General features: G+C 34.9%; 1 protein-coding gene across 1 annotated transcript in view; it reads left to right on the top strand.

The window, feature by feature from the left end:
• LOC120778763 (dual specificity protein kinase splA-like) overlaps positions 1-25,224 on the top strand; it is a 126,890-nt gene extending 101,666 nt beyond the window's left edge. Inside the window, exons 2-7 of the mRNA XM_040110742.1 lie at positions 9,105-9,299; positions 16,583-16,706; positions 18,158-18,350; positions 18,406-18,620; positions 18,684-18,845; positions 23,775-25,224. Coding sequence (XP_039966676.1) covers positions 9,105-9,221 — 117 coding nt within the window. The 3' untranslated portion in view covers positions 9,222-9,299; positions 16,583-16,706; positions 18,158-18,350; ... (1 more) ...; positions 18,684-18,845; positions 23,775-25,224. The remainder of the gene's footprint in view (positions 1-9,104; positions 9,300-16,582; positions 16,707-18,157; positions 18,351-18,405; positions 18,621-18,683; positions 18,846-23,774) is intronic.
• Positions 25,225-26,062: the final 838 nt, after the last annotated feature.

The raw sequence follows: 26,062 nt of genomic DNA, 5'->3' as shown, positions 1-26,062 counted from the left end.
CTACTTCCCCACACACACCACATACAAGCATACAATATAAAGCATCGCAGCAAACCACGTGAAAGAAGGTGAAATCAGCAGCAAAGTGAAAGTAAAGCAATAGCAAGCAAAAAGCCGCAACAACAAAGCAAAATCAAAATCCAAAACAGTTGCAAAACATAACTGCTTACATGTGCTGCTAGTCGAATATGTAGAAAAGCTTTTGTACTATATTTATGTTGTATCTATATGTATAATATATACAACAAACGCCTTCAAGTGTTTGGTGCAGCAATTCATTGCGCTACCGCTGCCCACAACAAAATACTTTGTTGAAGCGAGAAATATATAAGCAAACACACTTTAGCAACACACAGCTATACTACGTACTTATAAAGAAGTGAGTATAACAATAACACTATAACAGCGGCAATAACAACCATGCAACACATTGGTAATAAATACGAGTTGTACATTATATTACCATATTTTCATGTCGACTGCCAATTCGCACGAACAGCGTCGTCATTGTGAACGTAGCCGCCGAAATTTTCGTGAGCACGTGGAAAAAATGGGTAGAGAGCTTCAGACTGGTACGGCAAGTTTGGTGCTACCCAGCGTATGAATAACATACAGGCAAGCATGTTGAATGGCGATTTTTATGTGGCGCTTTTGGTTTCTTGCCTGGCCATTCGCGCACACACAGATACACATACAAACGCATACGGAAATGTGCCTACTACGTAGCTGCTCGCTCCCATTGAGCGCTTAGCGTGGCTAACAACTAGTCGGCCAATCAGTCAACTTTCACGCGAACCAAGTATGGTATTACTACGGTATTTTCTTTTAAAATACTTTACCCCACTTGTAGGCAAGTAGCCCTTAGTATGTTGTCTTGCCACGCTTGAAAATATATTAAATCGCAATTGGGACGGCAGTCGTCGCGCGGCAGCTCAAGCGTAACGCCGCCATATTTATTAGTACGCAATGATAAAAAATATTTTGCAATAACTCAGACATAGAGAAGGTTAGTCGTGTCAAGTATTACGAAAGTGGTTGCGCATATGTGGAGTGAAAATCGTATTTTTATAATAAAAAATATGAAAATAATAAAATACAAATTTTATGTACAGTAAACCCTAAACTATAGCTGTGAACATTTAAATTTCTATTAAAGTGCGTTACAACTTTTTTTCTTGCAAATAAAATTTTAAATGTTTTGAAAAAAAAGTTTGTGTTGAAAATCAAAAGTTTTTTGGAAAAAAAATTTTATGGGAAAATTTTTGTATCAAAAAAAAATTATGAAAATAATTAAAAAAAAATATATATAAATAATTTTAATAATTGTTTGTGGCATAGCGTTTAATATTTCTGCATATTTTCAATGAAACTTCGGTACAAATAATAATTCAAACAAGTAAGTAAGGGCTAAGTTCGGGTGTCACCGAACATTTTATACTCTCGCATGATAAAGTGATAATCGAGATTTCATTATACGTCATTTAAATATTTTTCAAATACCGTATTTTTGTAAAGTTTTATTCCGCTATCATCATTGGTTCCTAATGTACTATATATTATACAGAGAAGGCATCAGATGGAATTCAAAATAGCGTTATATTGGAAGAAGGCGTGGTTGTGAACCGATATCACCTATATTTCGTACATGTCATCAGGGTGTTAAGAAAATATTATATACCGAATTTCATTGAAATCGGTATAGTAGTTCCTGAGATATGGTTTTTGGTCCATAAGTCCCATTCTCAATTTTTAAAAAAAGCCTGGGTGCAGCTTGCTTCTGCCATTTCTTCCGTAAAATTTAGTGTTTCTGACATTTTTTGTTAGTCGGTTAACGCACTTTTAGTGATTTTCAACATAACCTTTGTATGGGAGGTGAACGTGGTTATTATCCGATTTCTTCCATTTTTGAACTGTATATGGAAATGCCTGAAGGAAATGACTCTGCAGAATTTGGTTGACATAGCTATGGTAGTTTCCGAGATATGTACAAAAAACTTAGTAGGTGGCGGGGCCACGCCCACTTTTCCAAAAAAATTACGTCCAAATATGCCCCTCCCTAATGCGATCCCTTGTGCCAAATTTCACTTTAATATCTTTATTTATGGCTTAGATATGACACTTTATAGGTTTTCGGTTTCCGCCATTTTGTGGGCGTGGCAGTGGGCCGATTTTGCCCATCTTCGAACTTAACCTTCTTATGGAGCCAAGGAATACGTGTACCAAGTTTCATCATGATATCTCAATTTTTACTCAAGTTACAGCTTGCACGGACGGACGGACGGACAGACGGACGGACGGACAGACAGACATCCGGATTTCGACTCTACTCGTCACCCTGATCACTTTGGTATATATAACCCTATATCTGACTCTTTTAGTTTTAGGACATACAAACAACCGTTATGTGAACAAAACTATAATACTCTCCTTAGCAACATTGTTGCGAGAGTATAAAAAATTCGTAACAAACTTGTATGCACTCTAACGCATGGCACAGCGGCCTACAGTCAATTACATACGCACACATACATTTGTAGGAATATGCATGCAGCATCTACTAACCGCACATGCAGTCTAGTACCATACAAGCCACATAGTTCTGTGTGCGTGTGACAACCAACTGAGTTTATTTGCTGCCACTCGTTTATTTAGTTGCCCGTCAGCGGTCACTCATACGCCCTGTTGACCGTTTGCACTGCGCGGTCAATAGTACACTGCAGGCGCGTGCCTTGTTTTCTCTTATTTTACATATTCCACGCAGCAACTGATGTTGTTGTGTAAGTTTACTATTGTTGTTGCTGTACGATTTTTGTTTTTGATTTACCTTTTAACTGTGTGCATGTACTTATGTCTTTGCCTGCACGTTCAAAGTGAATTTAACTCATTTAAAGTACAATTAAATTAAAACGCTTTCAATTACCTCACTTTAAATGACCGACCAGAGGCGAGGGAGTGGGAGGGAGTAGCGCGTTTCTCTACATTTTTTCACACTGGCCAGTTTGAATTAAAAAAAAATAAGTAAAATTATGATATTGCTCGTAATACTCTGGCTACAAGTTGCTACAAAGTATAGTAGTTTTGATCATCTAACAGTTGTATGTATCACCTGACTGTCTGGCTGTCGATACGTCCGTCCGCCCATTCAAGCTGTAACTTAAGTAAAACTAGAGATTTCGTTATAGAACTTGGTATATATCTTCCTTGGCAATAACATCAGAACAGGTTCGTGGATGAGCGTAATCCGACCGCTGTCACGCCAGTAGTATATTTGCTTAGCGAACTAATTTCGATATATTTTCACCTGGAAATAAGAGGTGAAGAAGTATGAAATAGAGATTGGTAAGGCCCTTAGCTTGGAAGCAAAGGAAAGCAACTAAGTTAACTGGAGGAAAAATTTGAATCATTTCCCCGAAAAGTTGATAAGTGAAGTTGTTAATATAAATCGTGAAAACTCTAGAAGGCCAAAAACTAGCATTTTAAATTTTTTTTGTGGTTCTAAAAAGAGACTGTACAACTTACTTCCCAATAGATAGATATGTCGATAAGAGATTAGGGCAACTTAAATTGAAGAAAAAAAATAATATTTAATCCCCATTAATCCCTTAATGATATACATTTATACTGCCGCAAGCTTGAAAATTTCTTTTGCTACCGCTACGTTTTGGTACACATACTAACATACATACATATACGTATACTCGCCTATATTCATATAATAATGTAGCACCATTTCAGAACGATACCAACTCATTCATCCTCCAGCCTTTTTTTGCCTTTCGAGCAACTTAAATTCAATTAAAATAATTTCATTTTATTTAATTTGTTTCAATTTTGTTGTATGCATTAAAACTGAGAACGCTGCGGGAAACTAATTTCGCATAAAATGCAAACAAACGAGAGCGTGTATAAAGCAGTGAACTCGCAACAGTAAGCATGTATGTAAACCAATGCAGGTCTACGTGTGTACAAAAAATTCGATGAAAACCCTTTAAAAAAGAGAGGGAAAAAACAATATTAAAAAACAACTATACAGATTTACATATATTTGTTGGGAAATTAATTAAACTCGGCAGCTTAAATGTATGAGGACAGCGACGAAAGTTCGCCATTTGTGATGCTCTCATCGCCCACCAAGTCCTGGGTTAGTAATGTGATACAAGTATGGTATATACATACATACAGATTGTTATAATAATGTATGTAATATTCATATATGTATATGTATGTACAAAAATTAAGTTAATATTAAAAAATATTAAGGCCTTTTATAACTCATATTAATATTTATTCTACCATTCTGATAAATAGTTATTCCACTACATTTTATAGATATTTGTACTACTAGTTTTGTATACTAAAACTAATTTACATTACTACTTCTTCTTCTTTATTGGCGAAGACACCGCTTACGTAGTTATAGCCGAGCTTACAACAGCGCGCCAGTCGTTTTCGCCGGGCTTTTTCTCTCGCAATCTCGTAACGCCGACTCATCAGATATTGTCAACGTTCATGCCTCTCCATCATATAGCAGGACGGGGATGATAAGTGGCTTGTAGAATTTGGTCTTTGTTCGCCAGAAGTTGTACACTCTTTTAGAAGATTGTTCCTTCTCGATAAAGTTCTGCAGCTCGAGTTATTTGTCCAGGAATGTATTAAAGAAATTGCACGATAGAGAGTTGCCTTGTCTGAAACCTCGTTTGGTGTCGAACGGCTCGGAAAGGTTCTTCCCGATCCTGACGAAGCTTTTGGTGTTGCTCAAAGCAATTAGTTTTTTGGGAATACCAAATTGAGACATAGCAGCATAAAGGCAGCTCCTTTCCGTGCTGTCAAAAGCAGCTTTGAAAACGTCGAGGCGGTGGTGTGTGTCGATCCTCTTTTCACTGGTCTTTTCCAAGATTTTGGTGAATATCTGGTCAGTTGTTGATTTGCCAGGTCTAAAGCCACACTTATAAGGTCCAATCAATTTGTTGACAGTGGGCTTTAATCCTTCACACAGTACGCTCTATAGAACCTTAAATGCGATGTTGAGGAGGCTTATCCCACGGTAGTTGGCGCAGATTGTGGGGCTTCCCTTTTTGTGGATAGGGTAGAGCACACTCAAATTACAATCGTCGGCATTGCTTTCGTCCGAACATATTCTACAAGGAAGTAAGCGTGCTCGTCGCTACTTAAAGTTATTCATGGTCGAGCAATTTCGTCTGCTCCATCGTCATCGAACTGGAAACTGGCTTTACCAACTCCAGGTATTATGCTTTCACTGCCACTCAACAGAATGGAGAAGTGTTCCTTATATAATTTCAGTATGCTCAGGGAGTCAGTCACTAGATCACCTCGAGGGGTTTTACAATAGCATGCTCCCGACCTTCAACCTTCTGTTTGTCGCCGCATCTTTTCGTTAAAGTTTCGAGTATTGCCCCTTTCGGCTAACTTGTCTAGATCTTCGCATTTCGGCTTCTGGTGGACAGTTTGTTTTCTCTCCACTGCGAAACGGCACTCCTCATTGTACCAGCTGTACTTTTGTCTTCTCCGAAAACCTATGGTTTCGGTTGCAGATGTACGTGTGGAGCTTGAAATGCTGTCTTAATGTTACCTTATACCGAGTTGATGAGTGCTCTCAAAGAGCACGAGAACCAGTCGAGAAGAAAATTATTACGCTATCTGTGGTGTTTGCAGCTTCTCGACGGCGAAACTTCCTTGTGTTTGTTAACGTGCGATTTTTACTCAACAGAGACGTGTGCGTATCTTGGCTGCAACAAGGTAATGGTCAGAGTCGATGTTAGGATGCACGCACGTCTTCCTTCTATCACAATATGATAGGCTCTTCTCAATTAAAGGACCAGATGTTTCAGATGCATGCTCCTAAATCGTAACCCTTAATATGTTTACATTAATCAAAAGGTTGTCTCTCATTCGAGGCTGCTTTTTTCTTTTCATTAGGGGTATTTGTTTACGTAGCCGGTTACAAATCCAGCAACCCTGGGGAAAGATGGTTCGCCTTCTCACTTTAGCTCGCTTTCAAACTGATGTTTTTTGGCTACCCAGACAATACTTGGTCTAAGACCGGAAGTCGTGAGCTGCTAAAGCCATATGTAAAAGAAGCGTTTCTGGCCACTCCCAAGTGAATGGCGCTCTGAGAACTTTCTTCACGCTTGGCTTTATCCTCCTTAATTAACATTAGATTTGCTAGAACTACGCATAGTAAACCACTAAATATTGTCTTTATGTTTAATTAACAATGCAGTCCTCTAGTAGTGTTTTCAGAGTCAGACAATTTTTTTTTGATTATTTTTACTGCTCTCCTTATTACTATTTCTTCCACTAATGTTTCAGAGCTAGTTTTCTATTGCGCTATGGGTTCAATTACAGTTAGCTTTATATATTTTACATATACAAACCATGCACTTAGTTAACTAATTTTTCCTCTAGACAATAATTTGAAATTTTCCCACTACATATTTCGTGTAATTTTTTCTAGGTTTCATTGTTTTCAGCAAATCGTGCCGTAATTAAATTTACATTTTTTCTTCTGAGCGTCATTTTACGACAAAACTTTTAGAAATTCTGCTTCTCTACACATTTATAGAAACGTTTATATAGTTCCATTGTCTATCCTTACCGGCGCCACTAAAACGACGCTGTTTTCACGCAACTTACTTTCAATACCACTTGTATTTTTTATTGTTATTTTTTTTTTGGTATACAAATTTCGAGTCTGTCTGCTGCAGATTGTTTGGTTTGCATTTAATTTGTGTTTAGCAAGCACGCAGACAGGAAGTCAGCGTGCCGTTCGAGTTGTTTCCGCAGCTGCCGCAATAATTTTCTCCATTTATCGCACACAACTTTGCATTAATTTTGTTTTGCTTTTAACTATTTTTCTCCATTTATAATTAATTTATTTGGCTGCGTTTTTTTTTTTGCTTTCAGACTGTTAGTTAACACTTTAGTTGCTTTCCACCGCAACTTTTAGATTAGTTTTTTTCGGGTTTTCCTTTCAATTTGTATTTTCTCATACTCGCTTGGCATTTTGTGTTTGCATTTATTTTGCTTTAGGTAAACCGCCTTGTTGGCACGTTGGAGAGAACAACGCCATCAAGTTTTATGCTGAGTTATGCTTTGTATTGCTTTTGGTTTGGAGGATGTTGAGGCTTTTCTGTTTTCTTCTCTCTTATTTATTTGAAAATTATTTTTAAAGCTTATTTTAGAGAATCATTTTCCCATATTAATTATTTGCATGTTAGTTGAAAATATTAATTAAATTTCGTTTGAAAAGTTAGAAGGCACATGGCGTATGAGTAACTTCAAGCGCAATTCAAGTTAGGGAACTAATGAAATCATTTCTTCTTTCATATATTATGAAATATATCACGTGTTTTATAAGCCCAACAGAGTGTATTTTCTATTTTTTTGTGGAAAATCGAAAATACTGTTACAGTGCTGTGCATACGCTAAGCAACTCACCCCAACTTTCAAAAAATTCTCAAATTACTCTCAAATAAACAGTTATCAGGTAAACGTTATAATATTTATTGATAACTTAGGTGAAAACCAAAAGAATACGTAACAACAAAACTTGTACTTTATTCTTTTACTGTTAAATAAAAAACAAAAACAAAATCGATCCAATAATAAGCTGTGCATAATCTAAGCAACTTTTTAATATTTTGTATAAGAACCGTTATTTTTTATAACGGCAGCACATCTTTTGGGCATTGAGGCAATTAAATTTCTCAGTGTAGTTTTTTCGATGCTTGTCCATTCTTTTTTAAATCCTTTAAACAAGTTGTCCTTGCTTGTAAATCGACTTGAGCGCCGTTTGACAATTGCAAACAAATTCTCGATAGGATTCAAGTCGGGTGATTGTGCCGGCCAATCAAGGGGACTTGAATCCTTTTCGTCCTAAACCAATCTTTGACCAACTTCGATGTGTGTTTCGGATCGTTATCCTGCTGAAACACCCGACGAAGTGGCATATGCGGTCCATTTTGTCCTTTTAGAGATTAAACTTTGTAAATATTGTAAATAAATTCTTAATTATAGAATTTAGAATATAATAGCTGTTCTCACTGGAGTTCAACTATTTATGTTATTGTACTATTTTTGAACTAATTTACTTATTGTCTTATTGATAGATTGTAAATAATTAAATGCAAACAAAAAAAATTCTTAGATTTTTCAAATGTTATTAAATTGTTTTCCCATTGTTTTGAATTTTTTAAAACTTCAGCACCACTTTTTTTAAAAGACATTGTCAATTGAAAAAGACACTTTCACCCCGGCCGCCACGCACCGAATGAGAGACCGACAGCTAAATAAAGGCAACTGGCGCGACGCTTATACGAAGTTTCAATCATTCATAAAGCATTTACTCAAATTTATCGTTATCTATTTTTGTCATATGCAAAAATACGACGAACGGAACGGTAGAAGAGCAAAACAAAACAGACACAAAGAAAAGAACATAATCCCATATGGTGTTTTTTCTTGGCATATGTATGAAATTTTCATACGAATTTTCAATTTAAATTCTGCGTGAAGTTTTTGAAATAAATTGAAAAACTAAAAACGCAGTTATCATTTTTTTACTTTTCCTCATCGTGTTATGTCATGTAAATTTTTTTTTTCAAAAAAATTCAAAAAGTTATACCCCTAATGTGCACACAATGTATATAATATATGTTTGTGTTCCAAATGCGTATATGTACACGTGTGTGCGTGTGTGTATTCACGTGCGTGCCACAATTTAATTACTTCCAGATTTGTGCGAAATACTCGCTCACAAGGCACTTTACAAATTTACACGCACAAAAGTGGGCATATGTATGTGTGTGTGTATGCCAACACGTGCGAACACATACATATACATGTATGAGTTCCCACTTATAATATAAATGTTACGAAAATTATATATCTTTTTTCCAATATTGCCAACGGCAACGGATTTCGAACGTTAATTCCATATTATTTATCCACAATATTTTCCATTATTTTCTTCCCCTTTCTTTCATGCCACAACAATTGCAATTCGCCATAACGTCAACAATCCACCGAACAATCAATCGACCGCATTCAACGAAAATATTTTGTTTCACCAAATTTTACAACAGCCGGCTAGTTACGGTAAAAAGAACGGCATGTGGTACGACTCGCCCGGTAATCAGGGTTGGGGCTCGAAACCGGCCAGTCGTAAGCCATCGATTATGGAGGCTGACTTGGACACATGATCGACCACACCGGGCTCGATCAAACGCCGCGCCGGACGTGTTATACGTATCACCAATAATTTGGATCATTCAGTGGAGGTGAGTGGATTACATTGGTATATATACGTAGAATAAAAACAATTGACAGGGTGTCACGATAAAGAAAAGTGGCTTTAAAAGCAAAATTTACTTTTTGTTGAACAGTTTTTTCATATACTTGTATACTTGTATATCAAAATTAGAACAAAGAAAGTGTAAAAATTTGAGCCAACCAAATGTAACACCCTCTATATAAAAATTGCAACTAAATATATTTTTAAACTAGTTTATAAAAATATTAAAGCAAAACAATGAGCAAGTAAAATCCTCAAAACAAACACCCTTTATTTAAAAACTTAAAACTTTAAAAAAAATAATACTATAAAATAACTCGCCAAAACCAACACCCTTTATATGAAATTTTCAATATTACACGCAAATATTTCTATATAAACTTGCCCGAGTGCGTATAAAGCAAAGCAGCCACGGCGTAAGCTCATTTCGCTATGCCATCAGTGCGCCGCGCACAAAAGCATGCTACATTTTATGGCAGGAAAAATATTTCCAATAAGCAGAAAAGTCGTCAGTGGAAACTGCATACAAAAGCGCATTAAAATGAGCAATTTATTTATGTAAATATTTAATTTTTTATCACCACAAAATATTTATAATTGAATTTTTAACAAAAACTCCGCGCACAAGGGAGCGCTAAAGGAGTAGAAAAAATAGCGAGATTAAGCCGCTTTTTTGCAGCTCACTCTTTCTTTTCAATGTTTTGGCTTCATTTCATTATACCCAATCGCATTATTTATCATTTATGCGCCAAATATTGTATGAGCGTTAAATTTCGTGTGAAGCATACAGTTTACATTATAGCGTTATGCCATGGGTTTATAGGTTTTTGGGAAAAATTACTTTACACTATGTTGTACGTGAATTAATTATAATTTTTGAGACAGAAAACAGCACTTTAAAAAAAAAAAAAACAGAACAAATGATTTTTTCGGCAAAATCAATTTATTTTATTCAAAATGGCTCCTTCTGCTTCAATACAGCTTTTTGAACGGTCCAAAAGCTTGTCGAACGAGTGTTTTAGGTCGTTGGCCGGTATGGCCGCCAGTATGCTGGTACAAACCTTTTGAATGGCCACTACGTCTGCATAACGATTTCCTTTCATGGGCAAATGCATTTTTCCGAAAAGGAAGAAGCTGCACGGTGCCATATTAGGTGAATACGAGGAGTGGTTAATGGTTAAAATGTGATTTTTGGTAAAATAATCGGTCACAATGATGTCCTTCGAATGATGGATTCTGAGCAATTTTTGGTCGTCAGTCAATTTGTGCGGAACAAATCGTGCACACACCTTTCGTAAGCCTAAATGTTCGGTCAAAATGCGATAAATCGTTGTTTTGGAGATGTTCAATTCCATTACCATGAATTTCAATGATGATTTCGAGTGATTTTCGTTGAATTCACGCACAGTTTCGATGGAATTCCCGGCGATCACGAATTTTGATTGGCTCACATGTTGATCGTCATTTATGTCCTCACGACAAGCAGTAAAAACAACATTCTAAAAAACATTGGAGTAAAAATTAAAATGAAATTTAAAGTTGAAAAAAACTAAAATCAATTAAAGTTAAAATTAAAAAAAAGGATATAAATAAATTGCAACTTTAGTTAAAATTACACATTAAATTAAAAATTTAGAAACAAAAAAACTAAAACTAATATAAAAATTAAAACTTAAAGTAATACATTAAATTTAAAATTAAAACGTAAGATAAAATTAGAGTGATTGCCAATTGGCAATATGAAATAATTTAATTTTAATTGAAAATGTATAACTAATATAAAATAACCTTAAAATAATTGATAAAAAAACTTATTTCAGCTAACTAAAATTAAAATCAAGAGTCTAAACAGAAATTCAAATTAAAACAAATATTAAAGTAAAAATTTATATTAAACTAACACCAAATTTAAAATATTATATTACTGAATATCAAATTAGTAAATCCAAATTGGTTTATATATTTCAGTACGAAAAAATTCATTTGTACTTCAATTTTAGTTGTACGTAATAATGTATGGCCTTTAAATTTTCTAGGACGCCACACTTAAACTCAATTTTCCACTTTCAAGTAGCCACTTTCGAAACACGGAAGCGTGTTGACTAAGTCGAATTAAAATTTTTTTCTGAGTTTAACTGTAAAATAGCGCATAATTGCTTTGACCGCAAAATTGCAGTGTCAATGGGAAATATAATTATTATGCACACACAACGCGGCATATGTATAATATATACATAAGAATCAAGGTATTACGAAGCAAAGCAACGTCATAGCTGCGCACAGCCTTCGAAATAGACGAGGAAATTAACACTAAACGGACACGTCATTGATGTGTAGGAGTTAGTAAAAAAGTGAGAAAAATAAAATTTATACTCGATAGCAAAATATATTATGCATTGCCAAATTATTGCCACTTCCTCCAATACAAAGCAACCTAGTACACGTGCTTAGTACTTTACAGGCGCAACATTCTATTGAATGGGGCATACTTTCAAGCAGCTGAATGGCATGTAATTTAATGGCAGCAACATTTCAATAGTTCAAATTCTCAAATTTCTCGCCAAATGTCTATAATTGCCGTCAAATTGCATATTTAAGGCCAAATAGACAAGGTCAACAGGGCACAGCTAATAGAAGACTTAAGATACACACACACACACATTTGAACGACTATGAACACAGCATTTCAAGAAAGGCCACCGCTGGCAAAGTTCAAGTACAAAAAACAGCCAGCGATTGTCCAAAGGAATTGAGGCCAACCGAAACATTTGCGGAGGCAGCAACTGGCATTCACCGCCAAAAATTTCGGCTGAATGAAATTAATGTTTATACAAGGACGTTAAGTTAGGCGGCGTACACAGATAATGAGTAATAAACTTAAGACCTTTTCGATTGAATGCGTGGCTTACTTACTGTACTACCGCTACAACATCACCCAAACTTGGTAAAGTCAGCTAACCGTTATTTTAACGCCCACTGTGCGCACACATGCGTACGACTTTTTATGTAAATATGTTTTCCCAATCGCACTTAAAGTTGATTGCGTATTACGCTGCTGCTTTAAGTGTGCCAAACTTCACATAAACTGGCATTTGTTGTTGCAAAAGCCACTCAGCCACACACGCCGACAATTGCTTTCACCTATGCTGGTGTATTTTACTACCAGTTTACTCGTTATGAAAATCAATTGTCTGCAATTTATGCAAAACAGATTGAAGTCACGGTCAATTTGGCAATTTCCATACGCTAGGCAAAGCCAGAGCAGCAAGCAAACACGAAAATAAAAGCAAAGGTATCGAAAAAAATTATTAGCACATATAAATTTTTCGTTGAAGAGGAGCGCCCAGTATGAGATAGTTTATGCACGCTTACACGTATATGCATGCAACTACATGTGTGTACGTAACTGTGTGTGGTTGTAAAATAATAAAATAAAAACAAAAAAAATGCTGAAAATCCACATTGAAAACAATAAACTCGCTATCGTTCGGCCCGGCTGCCGGAACACAATCTTTATAATTCCTACGTCGCTCATACGTCATGTAGTACCCGAGCATGCAGTGCATGGCTGCTGTGTAATATGCGCATATGTTTATATATCACATGTATATGTAGGGAACTCTTGCAACCGGATGTTAAAAATGCCCTAATATTTTACACCTTGTGGCGGTGTAAAGACTGCTCGGTTGATATTGCAATAGCAAGTTTGAGTGTTTTGTGTACTGGTTGCGCTTAGTGCTTCGGGGCTATCGGTATTGAAAAGTAGAAAAACAAAAACATTTTTATGGTCTTCTGAATTGTTTTAGTGCATTTCTAAGGCTGTCTTCACTATTTTCTCTTCTCTGTGATGAGTTGCGTAGCGCTTATCCTAGAACAGCATGGCTCTACCATTTTTTTCCTAGAAGAGAAGTGTTTACGGGCTTTCAATATTTTAACGGAAAATATTTTAAGAGTTAAAAACGAACCAACTGAGTTGGATGAATTTTTTACCTGTCAGTAGACCGCACCTGTATATGACCGCATTGATAACAACTGAAGGCAATGCACACCCATTAACACTCAGGTCAGCAGGCCGTTTGATTAATGGACTGAGATTTTCTTCGTAATAAAACACAACTCATATATTGTCGACACGTCGCTGTCATGCAGGAAGAATACATACACACATCCATACAATGGTGACAGAAATACCATTTTTTTCGGTCAATGCAGATCTCCCTTAATGGAGTAAAGTTGGCTTCAAGAGAAGCCTGTGAAAATTACTTGTCGCAGTTTTTCATCGCTAAACCCGAAAAGTTTTACACTGACGGAATAATGTCTTTAGCGCAAAAATGCCAACAAATTTTCGATCAAAATGGTACATATTTGCTTCATTAAAGTTCGTTCTAAATATAAAAATGAATAAGTTGAAGTTTGAAATACGAAAAGACTTTTTCGACTACGCATTAGCTTTTACAAATTCTTAAATGAAAAACCAAATTGCATATTTCTTTTTGCTCGCTGTGCGCGACTAAGGGGCTGTGATCCCTATCCACGTAGATAGATTTTTCAACATAACGCTACTAACAATAAGAAAGCCACTCATTTTCTAGATCAAGCCGTCTTTTGAACAAATGGATTGCTTGCTGGGAGTTTATACTCTCTCAACTGTCAACTTTTCGGTCTCTTTCGGCAATTCGGTATTAACATAATCTAGAAAGAAATCTTCTGTGTTAAGTCATAAACAAATTCTACTCTGTAAATCGAGAAGCCATTAACAGGCAATGCTGAAATTCTTAATATCATCTTAAAACTCAAAGGCATATCATTAAATTCATATACCGTTTCAAGCAATATAAGACCTCGGTGTCCAAATAATTGAGAAACTAATACTAATAATGGGTTGTCAAAAAAGTCTTGCGGTATTTTTATTGAATTTTTTATTTTTATTGAAATCGAAATGAATTTTTGATGACTCATGCCTTTGTCATGCTCTTGACCGATGCTACGGCTGCTACTATGCCGGTCTCTTTCGACCAATTCAGCGATTTTATCGCAATTTTCGACGACAGGTCTTCCGGAGCGTGGCGCATCTTCGACCACCTCTACACCAGAACGAAAGCGCTGAAACCGTCGTTGTGCGGTGGAAATGGAAACTGTATCGGGTCCATAAACTGCACAAATTTTATTGGCGGCTTGAGATGCATTTTTGCCTTTATCATAGTAGTACTGTAAAATATGCCGTATTTTCTCTTTATTTTGCTCCATGTTTGCGACGCTATAACTCACGAACGACTTAAAAGAAACGACAATCAATCAAACACGTGTTAGCGCGTGAAATGAGCTTTCCAAGAAGGTATAGCATGACCCGATACGACGAATAAAACTAGCGCTACGCGGTTTCAGCGCCAACTAGCGAAAATACCGCAAGACTTTTTTGACAACCTAATATTTAATTTAATATTTTCAAATAATACGGGATTCCATACACCGAATCCCGCACAATTCAAGCTGCATGTTACTACATTACCAACAACAACTACCACAACAAACATTTTTACACACTACACATGGTTTTTCATGCTCCTGCAAGCTGTCGAATTTCATTTTTATGGCGTGCGAATATTGCAAAAATTCAACTAACCAAGGTTTGCCGGCATGACTCTTACCAAAAGTGCATGTGAGCATATATGGGTGCATGACACCCATAGCGAATAGCTGCAAATTTATTTTCATATATTTTCATTAGTCACAGTCCTGTCTGTGGCTCATGCATATATGCATGAGGATAAATACATATGTGCAAGTCTATTGTATAAGAATGTAGATTTAAGTACGTGGCTGGCTGACTAACTGGCTAACAAGTGTGAAAATTTGTAAAATAGTTGGAAAAGAGTCGAAAGTATGTGTGAAGCTATGTTTGAGTGATATAAATAGAGATAGTTTATAAAACTGTTCAAAAAAGTGTAAAGGCGTGAAGCCAACAAAGGTAAGGAACTCAGCTACAGGCTGGAGGCAACGATGACCACTACCAGCGCTGTTGGAAGTTCAAGTCTTAAGTGATTTAACACGCTTACAAGAAGTATGTTACAGATTTTTTACATCTTTATTGATTGTTTCTCATTGAATTTGTCCACAAACTCTCGAACTTTCGGCCACTTAAATATCAATTGACCAACTTTTTCATAGAACTAAGTGTGTATCGCTTATATCATTGACCACAAGGATGTGACTTAACAGAAGAAGATGTGTGAAGTGAGAAGAAAAAAATAACTAATATATCATAGAAATCATCATAAAAATTAGCTGGTGCTATTAAGGACTAAAATTGCTATACAATTTTCTTGAGGATTGCTATCAAACCAGCTGTCAAAATAAACACTTGTGTTTGACATTGACGCGCTTCATATCTACAACATTAATCAAAATGGGTTTTTCTCGAAAAAGGGACGTAATGAAAGCTGCGATCAATGACCCCAGGAATATATCAAAACTAATCAACTATAAAGTGAGATCTTTCCAGACCCATAAGAATCACACACATACAAAAAACTTATATACAAAATGAGAGCTGTGCGAGTGAGAGTCTTCAGAATAAGAAAAAGGTATATTAAGTCGTAACAGGCCTTGATCAATGAATCAAATGTGAACAATTCTCAAGAGAGAAAGAGAGAGATAGAGATTAAGAGCACAAGATAAAAAGGAAAAGTCTCTAAAATCAATGAGATGAATTTTCTTTCTGTTAAAGTTATTTTTTGGAAGCTAATTATGAATAGTAGATAAAAGTAAACCGACAATGAAGTTCTTATGTACTATAATATATATATTAAGTTATTTTTAGAAAATCTGTCAAAATGTTGATATATTTTTCTTAAAGAATCCTCTTAGTAAGGTTTGCAACGATAAAATATACCAATTTCGGAATTTAAGTACCAAATTTGAAATAGTTACTTTGGGTATATCGATCTATGTATTCTAGTCATTCTCGAACGAGACGAACTCTATCTCCTTGATAACTATTTCTGATTTACTTCATTTAGAGGACTTGAAAAATAGTTTCTACAGGACAACTACTTACACACACAAATATAAATAGCTAAGCAGATACAGATTTCACAAAAGATACTGGCATTATCTGAACAAATGCGGTGGACTTGGCTCATTGTGCTTGTTTTGTTAGATATTTTTGAAAATTTTGATTTTATTTTCGTTAACCACAGCTTTACTATTTTTATCTGGATATGGCGTCGCTTGCTGACAAAAATACATATTTTCTCATTTCATTTATAGCCACAAACAAGAATAATACCTTTGGTGCAATCTCGCCGCCCTACTGGTTGTCGATTACATCACACTGTGCGACCTGGATGCAATTGAGTTGGCATTCACATTCGCATGAGATGATTATCTACAGGTGAGTGCTAATGAATGAGTGAATGAAGAGTGAAAATATCAACTCGCCACTAATATTGTACAAATTGTTCAGAGAAATTGAATTCAACAGTAGAAAGTCTTGAAGTTCAAATAGGATTGGAAGATCTAGCTCTAGTTTGCCAATACTAAATTGGAAGGGACCAAGGAGACTACATAGATTACAAAGTTATAAATACGAATCAAGTAGAAAAATATTTCTGTTCGTTTGGTTGTGATATTTGAGAGTGAAATACGACTTTCATTACGAATACAGTTGAACAACGAAGTCTTCAAACATATGTTGCTGTATATAAAAACATTGCGGTTTGTATATTTCGTAGGAGTTTCCTTTTTGAAAACCTACGTTTCACATTACAAATGTGTCGTCACTAGGTACTAGGGTCACTAGGAGGGAGAAACTGCAAGAATCAGCATTTTAAGATGTTAAGATTTCCAAAATCAAAGTGTTTTCGGAAAATACTTTTCAAAATCAGTGAGTTCCACCATTGTTTAGACAAAAACTCATAACTCTCGCAACAAAATCCGATTCCGTACGTTTTTGTGAGACATATGTATCTCGGATGTTCCAATATAGCATCATTGGGTTTTGAGTCAAGGTATTCTTTCACACCAATTATCGACAATATTATCCTGCATGAAGGCATCCTGAAAAATCCTTAGCTGTGACATCTATAAAAATACAGAAGCGAACAGACATCTAAACTATTTTGGAAAGAATTTTATCTCTTGTTATAATCTTAATGGATTTGTTGGCAATGGGTTCTGAAAGTTAGCATATATATTAAAGAACTCTGATCTAGCAAAATTAATGCGCTCTTCCCGAGAATTTTTCTTTGGTGGCTCCCCTCCCGTTTGAAAGTATTCTCAATGGATTCGAATAAAACGAAGCGTATGATATTAGACTTCTTCTACAATTTTCCTTTGATTTCGGACTTCCTAGAAGAAATAAATTTATAAATATCTGATTTTCGAGCTCAATGCATAGCCTACGGTCTCTTAAACGAACGTACATATCTCTTGAGCGAGTACTATACAAGTATGTGGCTAGTGATTTGAAGAGGTGAATATACGGCTTTGAGCTGTTTGCTTTTAAATTGAAATTTCACATTTTCTCTGATTCGGTTATGTTTTGATGGTAATTGAAACCTTAGGCGGAAAATTCCATTTTTAGTTTTTGAAGACGGTCAGTATATCATACAATCGTATATGAGCTAATATAAAAATTGTCAGTTCTCTCAATAGCTACGAGTTTGGATTTCATTGCTTTACTGAATCTAAATAAATCAAGCCAGTTCGTTCTGTAAAAAATATCTGGACCATATTAAATATAATAGTTGTTTTTTAATACCTTTTAGTAATTCTCGTTAGGGGAATTATATTATATATATGAATATATATAAATATGTGCTTATTTATCTCCTCCCACCTTAGAGTCTACCACAAACCCATGGAAACGGAGAAGTTCAACAAACTCAAAACTAAGATAGCATGGCTCTATATAAACAATCTGAAACGTAGCTCGCAGCACATACTCTATGTCGAAGCAATTGTTGAGCATGCAACATCTCTGCCTTTCAAGACGCTGGTGGTTTGGACCGATCCATCGTTGCAGGCATTCGTTTATGTAAATATAAAATTGTAAGATCTATCTATATGATTAATAATCTTCGTTTTCACAGCCGCCAACAGAAAATCTCCCAGATAGCATAAACGAAGTTGGCTCGATGACTATACTCTGATTAGCTTTGTGTAATCCGGCGCCAACCATTTCACTGTACGTCGGTGGACATTTGGTGCGGCACGCAATGTCATGCTGACATGGATCATATATCTTGCTATGGGGACAATGATAATGGTTTGCTTATGCAGGCTACAAGAAGAGCCAATATTTGCTGTGAGTACTCAAAGATTCAGACTGAGACTGATAAGTTTATTCAATTCATCTTTTCTATTTTAGATGCAGAAAAAACTACCGCCGCCAACATAGCCGTCGCATCGTTGGGCGATGAGATTGAGTTGCTTTGCACAGTCGATGCGAAAACAACACTGAAAGCAATATTCTGTCATGACTATGATGAAAATAAGTGACGTTTTCGTAAATTAACGGCCCCAAAAAAATGTAAAATATCTCAAAATCGTTTACAAATTTCGAAAATGAAAATATGTTTGTAGAAAATATTATTTTTATACTTATCAACATGTTGCTACAGGGTATAATAGTTTTATTCAGCTCACGGTTGTATATATCGCATAAACCTAAGCGACATTAATATAGTGTTATGTTATTATAGTCTGGGTGACTGTCTGTAAAGCAATATATTCGTCCGTGCAAGCTCTCACTTGAGTAAAAATAGAGATATCTTAAAGAAACTTGGTACCAACCAGGTTTCTTAGTAGAAAAAAATTCTGAGTTCGTAGATAGGCGTAATCGGACAACTGCCATACCCACAAATCGCCATTAATCCTTCAGGAGGATCGCAGTAGCAAGGGTCATCAAATTTAAAAAAAGAGAGCGTAGCCTCGCTCTCTAATAAGTTTAATGAACATGTCATCTAACACACTAAAGCTACAACAACCAAATTTGTCTACAAATTATATAAGAACTTCTACCGACAGTATGAAAATGGTTGAAATTGGAAAATAACACTGCTCACTCCCCATATAACGGTACTGTTCAAAACTACTAAAACCGCTTAAATTCATAACGAAAACAGCAAGAGACATTAAATTTTATCTCGGTGCGAAAATTTAACCACAAAAATGGACCAAAACCACGCCTACTTACTCTAAAGCATAATTTCAAATTTCAATTTATTTTTTCACTTTCCAGTACACAAATCAAGAAGAAACTAATATCATTTTTTTTTTTAGGCCGTAAGGAGGGCTTAAAATGCCTTCGCACCCGTATAGGGATCATCATCCTACGTGAGTGGTGTATCTACTAAAACGCTCCCCCCTTCTATGATGGATTTTTTCCCTACCCTGGGACCGCTTTCGCATTACTTCAGGGCAAGGTTTCCAAATGGACCCATTACAGGTCAATTTCTACTCTCCCTGCGTCCAGGGATGCCTACGATTTTGCAGCCAGCATCAAGCTATTTGGCTCATCTTCTATTGGGATTCCGCATCCATGTCTCTTTTTTTAGTGCATAGAATATGTTCCAAGTACTCGGCAATTATTTCCCAGCTTTTGCTGCTAGCTATCATTTTTTCTAAAATATTTTCTGAACTTAGTTCTCCGAGCTTGTTTTCTACAGTTTGTTTGTTTTCTTCGTGCTTCTTTCCAGCGGTGGCACTTGAAAAAGGTATGGTTTGCATCACCAGCGGTTCGTCTCCGTAAATACATGCTGGGCTTTCTGTTTTTCCCATGTTGTACAAATATTTTCGGAAATACTATAAATATAATAAATATTATTCACATTTTAATTTCTAAAATAGAAATGTCAACTTTTTGAAGAGCACATTGAGGGTCACTTAAACGATACAGTAATTAGGGCTGGTATGAAAAACAAACTGAGAAAAAACCAACCTTCCACTTCTCTTAAATGTAGTCTAGTTAGCGACTCCTTAAGATTAAGTAATTAGCACTAAACGCACATACATGTGAGCAAGAACATATCCCCATTATATCCCGCAAATGAAATCCAAATAACATAGTCAAGAGAGACATTGTATTTGTAAAATTTGATAACTAAACGTGAGCGACACAAAAAGAACATTCATTAATGGAATACAGACTATATTCAGCTCTTTTCTGCTACTAAACAAAATATATGCACACGAAAGCTCGTGATAGGACGATTGGAGACTAATATAGCATAATCAAGAAAGTATCGGAAGCAAGAGCAACTATTATCATTTTTAAAGCAAATCTGCAAAAAATATATACATATTTAAGCTAAGCTATAGCGCGACTCAAATAAGGCTATATTCATATTCATTAGAATTACAGTGGTCTTTTCCTACTACTAAAACGATATAATATCGCCTATAACAGCGTAAGCGGTGTCTACGCCAACAAAGAAGAAGAAGACAAAATTATCTGCACACTAAAACTCATGATGAGACGATTGAAGATAAAAATCGGATATTCAAAAAAGCATCGCAAATGGACCAACTATACGTAGTCTTATGTTTACATCGAATCTGAAAAAAATATTTAAGCTAAGGCATAGCTCGAGTCAAATTTGAGGTGAAGAATATCGAAATTGATATCTGGTTTAACATGTTATTCTGATCTTGTTTTATATATTAAAAAGCAGTACAATTTAATGATAATGGAAATGACTATAGAAAATAACTTATCCAAACTAAAATTAAAATTCTTGAAAAAAAAATTAAAGTGTTCTGAAGACAATTTTATAGAATGTTTCATGCTACCAAGATTTGGTGATTATTAATATAACTTCGAAGCCAGTTTATAGTATTTTGAATCACAATGTCTGCATTTTAGCAAGCACATATTTCAGCATTTCTAATCTTCCTAAGTAAAATTAAATACAACGTTCTAAAAAATAATACTCATATTCATATGTCTGTATCGGTTATATGGGGCTATGTTAAGCTTTTGCCAAATTATATCTATTTTATGAGTAAAACACATTCTGTAATTTTCATTGAGATAACTTAAATATTGCCCTATATACGCAGTATAAAGTCACCAGAAAGTTCGAAAATCTATATATTGTAAAATAATATATACAGTTACTGCAGTCCGGAAAAGATTCTCTCTGAATTTCAATTGCGCTATACTTTGAAGGAATTATTTGTGCAAAATTGTATCGCGTCATATTAATTACTTCTTGATTTGTGTAATGAAATTTTAAGGAATCAGTTGTAATTTAAAATTGTGTTATATGGAAAATAAACATGGTTGTAGTCCAAATTCGCCTATTTTCACATAGTGACATAAGAATACCTATGAGAAAAATGTCACGTACTAATTTAGTCCAAATCGGTCGGTCGGGTCCCGAGATATATGATTTCACCAAAATTATCCAATTATCTCACCGGCTCACATAGAGCTTTTCCATACCATCTCGTAGCTAAAATGTAATGTCTCTGGCGTAATTAGTTATTGATTTATTGCACTTTTAGTAGTTTTGATCAGTACCGCTATATTGGGAGTGAGCGGTGTTATCTTCCGATTTCAGCCATTTTCGGAGTGTCGGAAGGAGTTCTTATAATAATTGCGCTGAGCGAATTTTGTTGTTGTGTTGTAGTAATGGAGATGTGTTGATTAATATTATTAGAGGGCGGGGCAACGCCCCAGTTTTATATCTTAATTTTGTGCTTATTTATGGTACCTTATAGGTTTTCGGTTAGTGGCGATTTGTGGGCGTGGCAGTAACTCGATTACGCCCATCTACGACCTCGTAATTTTATTTATATTAAAAAACGCATTTCATCAAGATATTTCAAATTTCACTCAAGTTACAGCTTGCAGGGCCGGACCTACAAACAATCACACGAATTTCAACTTTTCTCGTCACTCTGATCATTTATATATACATAACCCTATATCTATCTTGCTTAGTTTTAGGAAGGTCTAGACGCATGAGTTTTAGGCATTTTTTAAACTACGATAAAAAAAAAATTAAAAACATTTTTACTATCCATTTTTTATGTGTTTTTTATTGACATTTTAATAATATAAAAAAAAAATTGCAAAAAAAAAACCAAAATTCGTCGAGATACGGCCCGGTGGAGTGGGGGCTTCAAAAAAAACGGTACGTCCTGGTCGACGTAATTACCCTTGTAGAGATCTAAACACACAAAAAAAAGAAGATTCTTTATTAGTAAGGATGTCGTTATCGGGTTGACCATTTTCAAAAAAAAAAAATAATAAAAAATAACAAACCGGCGTCGAGTTGAAAAAAAAAAAAAATTTTAACTCGATTTTTTCGTCATTTTCGAATTTTTTAAAAATACTTCAAATTAAAATTTTTGGAAATCCAAGGCAGACACGATAGAGCATTGTATAAAGAAGATATATACCAAATTTCAAAGGATTCGGTTCAGTAGAACTTGAGATATCATGTCAACCACCTCAAAAAAGTAGTTTCGAGAAAAACGTGTTTAAAGTTTAGGAGACAAATCTAGTGAACACTAACGCCACGTCACAAAATCGGCTGTATCTCCGAAAATAAGTCGAATTTTGATAAATCCTTCTAAGGTCATATTTTTGAAAGGCTAAAAAATATGCAAAAAAAATAGATTTTATCAAAATCCCAGAGCAGAATAACTATTAACTTTTAATACTTTTCACAAATTACAATCTAGAAGCCTACTCCCAACAATTTATTCAGAGATTGTAGTCTTGACTTAAACAATAATCGTGTCAAATTTTATAGAGATATGTCATCAAATAAATAAGTTTATTATACAAGGACTTGATTTTGGTCCGACATTTTGAATGACAGCTACATATATGTTATAGTAGTCTGATATCGGTGGCTTAGACAAATATACAGCTTTTTGATCGATATCTCGAAAATTGAGGTCCGTTCCACTTCTATACAGAAAGTCATTGCTAAATCAACTCCGTTCCGGACGCTGATCATATCTACTTTAAGGTCTTCGATATTTTTTTTTTCATTAAAGAAGATGCCAAACGTCGCACAGCTTATTCAGTATATGAAAAGTTCGAATTATCATTTTTATATCCAGAACCAAGCATCTCTACTTAACCTCAGTAAAGCCACTGGCCTCACAAACTGTTATTTTACCATTTCTCTGACACCAAGTGCCTTGAATTTCATGGTGTATAATTTCGGATTCCAAACAACTAAAAGTTTTGATTTATTACTGTTTTAAATTTGTATGCTCCTAAACTTTTGTAGAAAGCATTTTTTCATGCCAATGACGCTGTTCGTGGGCGCTTATTGCTTTGTTTTAAAATTCGATGCCCACTTGAAAGCGGTTACTTTCATCTAATTCTTACCATCTTCTACCACACTCTTCCTCTTTCTCTCTCTCTCTCTCATATTCTTATTTGCACCTCCTGGTTTACTTTTTTCAAATGCTCTCATTGTTTTATTTATTGCAGGCCTACGAATTTTAATTACCGGAGCCAGTGGTCATTAGTCTTGCGTGCCTGGGCAGTAGGCAACAGCAACACGTAGTCAAGAAAAAGTCGACAGCAAAAGCCAAACGAAACGTAGGCGAGCTAAGAAGCAATTAAAAATCTGGTGAAAGCTTAAATGTTGGCCGTGGTTCGGTTAATAGTAAACAAGCGACAACAATTTTTTGCAGCAATAGTTAGGTGTACGAACGCCTATGAAAAACAGCAACAACTAGAATGCAAGTAACGAAAACGGAGAAAGAATGTATAAGGAAGCGAGAGGCAGCTAATCCCTAGTAATGATTGAATGCTTGGCAGCTGCCATAAAAGCGAGCAAAAATGGGTGAATTTTAGTTTTTGCATATTATGGGTGTTATAACATTTTTTTTGTAACACGTGAGTTAGCAAAAATTAATTGTTATGATAATCAATGCCTCCAGATTATACTGTTTTGAGTAATTGGTGGGATTTACACACATTACATGAAAAATTTAAAAATCAAATCATGTTTTTGAAAATTTTTTTGAAATTTTGTTTACTTTTAAAATAATTTTTATTGAGAATTTTTATTTTTATCGAAATTCACTAAAGTTGCCGTCTATGCCTACTTACAGAGTCACTTTTTTCCCTTTTCAACATTTTTCTTTAATGGTTGCAGAACATTATTTAGTTGTCATGTGCTCTTGGGTGATCCAAAAAAAAATTTTCACTTATAAACTGGTTGATAGATAAATTCATAAAGATGCAGAACTATACCTTAAACATATTAAATTTGAATAATTCTGGCATAGTGAAGTTTACGAGCAAATTGTAGCATTTTTTTAAAGAATTATATTCCCTATATATACGAGACTAGATACTTTTTTTCAAATAGTAGATATTGAGAAATGAATTTTGTAATATACTATATACTATGTTCATATGTGGAGAGAATTTATTTGAGGTGTAGATCAACCAATTTTTCAGAGCTTAAAGTGAAAAGGCATATTCTATTTTCTTTGACCCACCCTAATGCGCTCACAAAACAAATAAAGTTGCTGCCGCCAACGCATTGCTCACGGTATTTGAGCTGCTTGCACTTGTAGCTGTTACTCGTATATTGTTTTATAATTTAATTGTATTTCTTGCTGCTCTTGGCACATGCCACTGAATTCAAGGTCTTCGCGTGAGTTAACCTTATTAACTTGCAATGTACACAGATTTTATTTATGTGTTTGTTTTTTTTTTTGTGATATTTGCTTATACTTTACTTTACTTAATTACTTTTATGTGTGAAGAAATTTAATTTCAAGCGATTTAAATTTAGTTGTAAAATTACAAACATTCCCTTTTACTATGTCTGCATATTTATATGCGAGCATGTACGAAGTAAAACGAGCATTTGCTTAGTAAAGTAGAAACGAACAATAATAAATGTAAAAATTTATTTGCTAGACATACAATGTATTTTCATTCAAATTCATTGGCGAATTAGGTGAGTATTTTCGTTTGATGGGGCGTATGAGTAACATACGTTAATCCTTATTATTAACTCAAAAAGAGATTTTACATGAAGACATATAGAAAACTTGTGTCAAATCAATTGTTTCGATTGTCTTGTCCAGACACCCGCTTGTTTTTGATAAATACAACTGGTATTTTTAGCTATCTCTTTTATTTGTTTGCACATATTTTAAGAATGCATATAAAAACAAAACTAAATAAATAAAATAAAGTTACACTGAATAGAATACCATTCACAAAAAAAATGTTCTATACAAAAACTCCGCTCCTTCAGTCTGTATTGAAGCAATGCCTTGGACAATGTTTCTCGACAAGCTTTGGGAAAATTTCTTGTTCAATAGTTATGAGCTAAAATGACAAACAGGCAGTTAATAAATAATAAAGTTATGAATCTGTTGATCTGGTCAAAAAGTTTCCTAGTCCTTGCATTTTATCATCTCTTCTCATTGTAAAATATAAATCAATGACGTATTACACCGGTCCACAAAAAAATATTTTTTTTGGGGTTTCTGTTCTCATGCTTGAGTTCTGATTCTAGACATCGAAAAACACGCAAATTTTAATCTTTAGTTCTTTAAGTTTGCTTTGGGCTGATCTACATCGATAAGTATATTTGGGGTTTAATACGAGAAAGCTCATATGAGCATAAAAGAAATACAAAAAATATTCACTTTTAGACAGTAATTTCTTCTTATTTTACTTTTATATATTATTGTTTATCACACATCTTGAATAAAAACGACTCTTGTCTCTAAAAAAAAGTTTTCTAA

Source organism: Bactrocera tryoni, chromosome 5 (assembly GCF_016617805.1).
Source record: "Bactrocera tryoni isolate S06 chromosome 5, CSIRO_BtryS06_freeze2, whole genome shotgun sequence".
In the NCBI taxonomy this organism is placed as follows: domain Eukaryota; kingdom Metazoa; phylum Arthropoda; class Insecta; order Diptera; family Tephritidae; genus Bactrocera; species Bactrocera tryoni.
Note: the sequence above shows the minus strand (reverse complement) of the source record. Positions and strands in the feature narration are given on the sequence as shown.